The sequence below is a fragment of the Coffea arabica genome, chromosome 11c (genome assembly GCF_036785885.1).
Source record: "Coffea arabica cultivar ET-39 chromosome 11c, Coffea Arabica ET-39 HiFi, whole genome shotgun sequence".
Lineage (NCBI taxonomy): Eukaryota > Viridiplantae > Streptophyta > Magnoliopsida > Gentianales > Rubiaceae > Coffea > Coffea arabica.
In genome coordinates this window covers 19,040,055-19,046,182 of record NC_092330.1, presented here as the reverse complement: position 1 = coordinate 19,046,182, position 6,128 = coordinate 19,040,055, and the positions used below count along the sequence as shown (strand labels likewise).

General features: G+C 46.3%; 1 protein-coding gene across 1 annotated transcript; it reads right to left on the bottom strand.

Moving 5' to 3' along the window:
• Window positions 1-521: 521 nt before the first annotated feature.
• LOC140016496 (uncharacterized) lies at window positions 522-5,601 on the bottom strand. Its single transcript, XM_072070027.1, has 5 exons — window positions 5,109-5,601; window positions 4,218-4,428; window positions 2,438-4,076; window positions 1,489-1,769; window positions 522-1,281 (listed from the first exon to the last, which is right to left on the bottom strand). Exons 1-5 carry the CDS (start codon window positions 5,599-5,601, stop codon window positions 522-524), a joined length of 3,384 nt encoding a protein of 1,127 aa, XP_071926128.1.
• Window positions 5,602-6,128: the final 527 nt, after the last annotated feature.

Below are 6,128 nucleotides of genomic sequence, written 5' to 3'. Positions count from 1 at the left end.
GACTTAAAAGTCCCCAAAATAAATGCCCGGAAAAATAAGAAAATTTTCGGGGTCTCACACTCTCTCCCCCTTAAGGAATTTCGTCCTCGAAATTTCTCACCTGAGTCAGTAAACAGCTCTGGATACTTGGTTTTCATCTCGTTTTCCATCTCCCAGGTTGCCTCCTCAACTCCGTGGTTCTTCCACAGAATTTTCACCAGTGGAATTTGTTTATTCCTCAGTTCCTTAACTTTTCTATCGAGCACTTGCACAGGTTTTTCTTCGTAAGGAAGTGCCTCGTCAATTTCAATCTCTTCCGGCTGGACAATGTGAGTTGGATCAGGGTAATACTTTTTGAGCATGGAAACATGAAATACGTCGTGAATCCGTGATAAACTCGATGGCAATTCCAGTCGGTAAGCTACTTTTCCAACTCGTTGAAGGATAGGAAAAGGGCCTACGAATCTAGGTTGGAGTTTCTTTCCTCTTCCTGCAGTAAGACTCCGTAATGGTGTAATCTTCAAGAATACTTGGTCTCCTACTTAAAACTCTAGATCCTTCCTTCGATTATCAGCGTAACTCTTCTGGCGACTCTGGGCTGTCTGAAGTCTTTGTCGGATTACTTTGACCTTTTCTCGGGCATCCTCCATCCAAGGGATAATGGTAGGGTCTAGGATCCTTTTTTCTCCAACTTCATCCCAATAGAGTGGTGAACGGCACTTTCGCCCATAAAGAGCTTCGTACGGCGCCATTTGGATTGATGAATGGTAGCTGTTATTATAGGCGAATTCCACTAAAGTCATGTGTTGTCCCCAATTACCCCCGAAATCTTGGATACACGTTCGTAACATATCTTCGAGGGTCTGAATCGTCCGCTCCGACTGTCCATCCGTCTGAGGATGATAAGTAGTACTCAAATTCAGCTTCGTCCCCAAGGTCTCCTGAAACTTTTGCCAGAATCTGGACACGAAACGAGGGTCTCGGTCGGAAACGATGCTTACAGGCACTCCATGTAATCTTACAATCTCTTCCCAATATACCCGAGCTAACTTATCCATGGAATACTTCATATTCACAGGTAGGAAATGAGCTGACTTGGTCAATCGATCAACGATCACCCAAACGGCATCATGTCCTTTTTGAGTTCTAGGTAGTCCAGAAACGAAGTCCATGGTAATATGTTCCCATTTCCATTCGGGAATCTCCAAAGGTTGCAGTAGTCCTGAAGGCTTCTGGTGCTCAGCCTTAACTTGCTGGCACACTAGACAGGTTTGTACGTACTGAGCTATCTCTCTCTTCATCCTGTCCCACCAGTACAATCGTCGCAAGTCATGATACATCTTGTTACTTCCTGGATGGATTGTATATTTAGATCGGTGAGCTTCCTCCAAAATTTCCCTTCTCAAAATTTCATCATTGGGTACCACTATTCGATTTCGAAATCTCAAAATCCCTTCAGGGCTCAAATTAAAATTGGGTATTTCTCCTTTCTTCACCTTTTCTACCCACCTTTGAACTGTCGGATCCTTAATTTGAGCTTCCTTGATCTTTTCTAAAAACACGGACGTCACCCGGATATTCCCAAAGGTTATCCTATTATGCTCCAACTTTGGATTCCATTCTCCAACAGCTCCCAACAATTCCCACTCCTTCACCATCAATCCGGAAATTTGAGCCTTTCGACTTAAGGCATCGGCTACCACATTTGCCTTACCAGGATGGTAGTTAATAGTATAATCATAATCCTCCAAGAATTCCATCCAACGGCGTTGTCTCATGTTCAACTCCTTCTGGGAAAAGAGGTATCTAAGGCTCTTATGGTCAGAATAAACTTCAAAAGTCACTCCGTACAGATAGTGTCTCCACTTTTTCAGGGCGAAGACAACTGCGGCCAATTCTAGGTCATGAATGGGATAGTTTTGCTCATGAATTTTTAATTTTCAAGAAGCATAAGCTATCACGTTATGGTGTTGCATCAATACGCACCCCAAACCTTCTTTGGAAGCGTCAGTGTAAATAGTGAAACCGTCCGGACCGTTAGGTAAAGCTAGAATAGGGGCCATAGTCAATCTCCGCTTCAGCTCTTGAAAGCTGGTTTCACACTTATCACTCCACAAAAATCGTCCACCCTTCTTGGTTAGATCGGTTAAGGGACTGGCAAGTTTCGAAAAATCTTTAATAATCGCCGATAATAACCTGCCAACCCTAGAAAACTCCGGATCTCAGTAGGGTTATCGGGTCTCTTCCACTCAGTTACCGCCTCTACCTTGGCCGGATCCACAGCAATCCCTTCCTTTGAAATCACATGCCCCAGAAAAGCAACTCTTTCTAACCAAAACTCACATTTGCTAAATTTGGCATACAACTGATGCTCCCTCAGGGTTTGTAGGACCTCCTTCAAATGGTTTTCATGCTCCTCACGGGTTTTTGAATAAACCAATATGTCATCAATAAAAACAACGACAAATCGGTCAAGATAAGGTTTGAAAATTCGATGCATGAGGTCCATGAAAGCAGCAGGGGCATTAGTCAGTCCAAAAGGCATCACGGCAAATTCGAAATGCCCATACCGAGAATTGAAAGCAGTTTTGGGTACATCCTCCTTCTTAATCAACAGCTGGTAATACCCCTGTCGAAGGTCTAATTTAGAGAATACCACTGCACCTTGCAATTGATCAAATAACTCATCAATGTGGGGTATGGGGTACTTATTCTTAATCGTCACGTTGTTCAACCCTCGGTAGTCGATACATAGTCTCAATGTCCCGTCCTTCTTCTTGACAAAGAGAACAGGCGCCCCCCAAGGCGATCCGCTCTCGTGAATAAACCCTCGCTCTAAAAGGTCTTGCAACTGTAATTTCAACTCTTTGAGTTCCGCGGGTGCCATTTGGTAAGGAGTTTTGGAAATAGGGGAAGCCCCGGGACATAGGTTAACTTCGAACATCACTTCTCTTTCTGGAGGCAGGTTTACTAACTCGTCAGGAAAAACATCTGGGTATTCACTTACTACTGGAACATTTTCTATCTTCAGCTTGTCAGTAGGAGTGTTAATGAGAAAAGCTAGGAACCCCTGTGCCCCTCTACTCAATAATTTCCTAGCTCGAATACTCGATATCATAGCAGATGAGGCTAGACTACCCCTCACATCTAACCTCAAAGTTGCCTCCCCAGGAATGTGAAATTCAACAGTTTTCCGTTTACAGTCTAGCTGAGCATCGTACCGAGCCAGCCAATCCATGCCTAATATCACATCGTACCCCTTTATGGCTAAACTTATCAAATTCCCCAATAATTTCCGTTCACCTACCCAGATTTCATAATTCGTGTGCATTTTACTAGAAATAAAACTTTGGTCCCCCGTAGGTGTACTAACTTCCAACTCATAAGGGAGAGTGACAGGGTTTATATCAATTCCACACATAAATTCGGGGTTAACAAAGGAATGGGTAGCTCCAGGATCTATCAAAATTCTAGCTAGGCGGTGGAAGACAGGAATCGTACCTTCCACTACCTCGGCGGAGTCAGGGACTGGCCGTTGTTCAATGGAGTACACCCGTGCAGGTACCTTTGGTTTGGTACTGTCTACCCGGGATTGACTTGAGGTAGCCTTAGATGTCATCGGGGTAGTTCCTCTCGCGTCACGTGCCTGGACCGGACAGTTGGCGAACCGGTGCTCCGTACTTCCGCACTGCAAACACTTATTCTGCTTCCTCCAGCAGTCGTCCTCTGTGTGATTGGGTTTCCCACAGAAGTTACACGGACCACGCGCTACAGTAGCGGAACTCCCTTGTGTGGTGCTCCTCGGCGGCCCTCGGCCTGGTTGGATTCCTCGGGAAGAAGCCCCTCTAGCTGGACTCGAAAATCGTCCCCCTCCAGCTCCCCTTCCAAATTTAGGAGGGGGAGGGGTACTCTTATCCCCTTGAGTTGAGCTACTCCCAGCAGCTCCCCGCTTTCGATTTTGGAAGTTTCTCACCTGGAGCCTCACATTCTCGGATCGTAAGGCCTTCTCAACAGCATCACTAAAAGTAGTGATTTGGGCAACGGCTAAATCCTTTTGGATTTCCACATTAAGCCCCTGAAGAAAACGCCTAGCCCTCCTTTGTTCGGTTAAAATGAGCTCAGGAGCAAATTTAGATAAACGTGTGAATTGGCTCTCATATTCGGCCACCGATTGCGTTCCTTGGCGTAGACGAATAAATTCGTCCTCTTTTTTCTCTTGAACCAACGGCGGAAAATACTTGGCATTGAATTCCCGTACAAAATTCATCCAGGTCCTTGGTGTCTGTTCTCGCTCCCATTTCATCCGGGTAATGTTCCACCAAGAGCGAGCGGCACCTTCGAGTTGGAAAACTGCAAAGGTCACTTGCCTCTCTTCCAAGTAATGTAGAGCGGCGAAAATGTCTATCATCTTTTCCAACCATTGTTCGGCCACATCAGGGTCGGGCCCTCCTAGAAATTTAGGCGGAGAGAATTTTTGGAATCGTTCGAGAGCTCGATCCTCGCTCTCGACGTGATTTCCAGGGTTTCCAGGATTGCCAGGATTGCCAATTGGTGGATTAGGGTTGGGGCCCTGTTGTTGTACCACCTGGGCTAAGAGATCGGTCATCCGCTGGATAGCAGCGGCTACTTGCACATTGGGATCGATTTGGGGTTCAGGAATTGGTTCGGGCACTGCAGTTCCCGTACCCTGTTCAATTATGGGATGTCTACCCCTACGCCCTCGTCCCCGGCCACTACGCGTGCCTTCCATCAATCTAGTTCAATCTATAATCAAAATATACCCATGAATATAACTTTAACATAAAAGGGCACACACCCCTGTATATAACAATAACCATGAACACTTAACCAAACAAGTACTTCATAAAGCACTTAAACACATAACACATATTCATAGCATTCACAACAAGATCAAACATTTACACCAAAACAGTCAGTCAAGTACAAACAGAGAACGTCTTACGGAACTGGCCATACAAAAGTAATATACAACTAGTCCAATATACAACGCGACTAGCTAAGGGTCCTTCCCGGCCTACCATTCCATGCCCCCTATATATACAAAGTCAAAATCATCCAAAATGGCTTAAAAGCCACACCCTAGCCTACCGTGGGACTAGAGGACCTACTCGCCTGAGCGGATTCGACTCCGACTGAACCCCTCACGCAAGAGTCCTCGTCACTCTCGTCCCCTAATAGGTCATCACACATGTTCAGAATCGATCCGGCCTTCTCCTTCATTTGCCTCGCCCTCTTGACCATTCGTTCACGTGTCTCACCTAATTGCGTACACAGGTCGTCCACCCTATCTTGACCTTCACCCAGGTCATATTCCAACTCCTTAATCCGCTCAGCTTGCCTCTTGTTAGCCTCCCTCAATTGGTTTGTTTCGGCTTCAAGCCTTGCATAGTCCTTGGCTAACTCCTTCCTTTCTTTGTCCACGGCCAATACGAGGGTATTGGGGTAGGCAAACCTGTGGCGGCACGCACAACGCCGGAGGCGACTAGCCGGACTCCAGCGTATAGTTGACCCCCTCGGCCGAATCTGGTACTTAATCACCGGAAGAACTCCACGGCCCTGCTCCACGGTCGGTGTCTCACTAGATTCACTAAGCGCATCCATCCTACACGAAAGCGTAGTTAAACTCAAACACTCTTAGGAAAACAATCGAATACAAGTCCCAAATCAAGAAATTTCTAACATGCCCAGGTTAATCTAAACCTAGGCTCTGATACCATTTGTGACGACCCCATCTCCCCCTAAGGCGAACCAGAGGGGTCAACGGACCGCCTGCCCAGCTCTCGCCGGGTCTACGGGTCGCAAGCAATCAAATCGCATTTAATATGTAAATGGAAAACTCGACAAAATGAACGATTCGTTCCATTAAGGTGTTCTTATAGCCATAAAATTACCACACAAGAACGTATAGCGCCCGAGCACTTCAAACGGACAAGAAAACGAAAAACGAAAATTTGCCGCGGATGAACAGTAACCGGCCACGTCACTATCCGGCCAGAATCTGGCCGGATACCCGGCCGGATTCTTGGCCGGATATGAGGCAGTAGCCAACCTCAAAATTTTTTCCAAATCCCCTGTCAATCCGGCCGGAAATCCGGTCGGAAGTTGGCCGGATTGCTTCGGCCGGATTG

Bases quoted from the DNA above. Each gene is read 5' to 3' on its own strand.
- LOC140016496 (XM_072070027.1), bottom strand. From the start codon at position 5,601: ATGGATGCGCTTAGTGAATCTAGTGAGACACCGACCGTGGAGCAGGGC. The intron at 4,077-4,217 runs GTATTTTCCGCC...AACCGAACAAAG, and splicing joins GTACGGGAATTCAATGCCAA to GAGGGCTAGGCGTTTTCTTC. The intron at 1,770-2,437 runs GTTTTTATTGAT...CTCTTTTCCCAG, and splicing joins ATCTTGACCGATTTGTCGTT to AAGGAGTTGAACATGAGACA.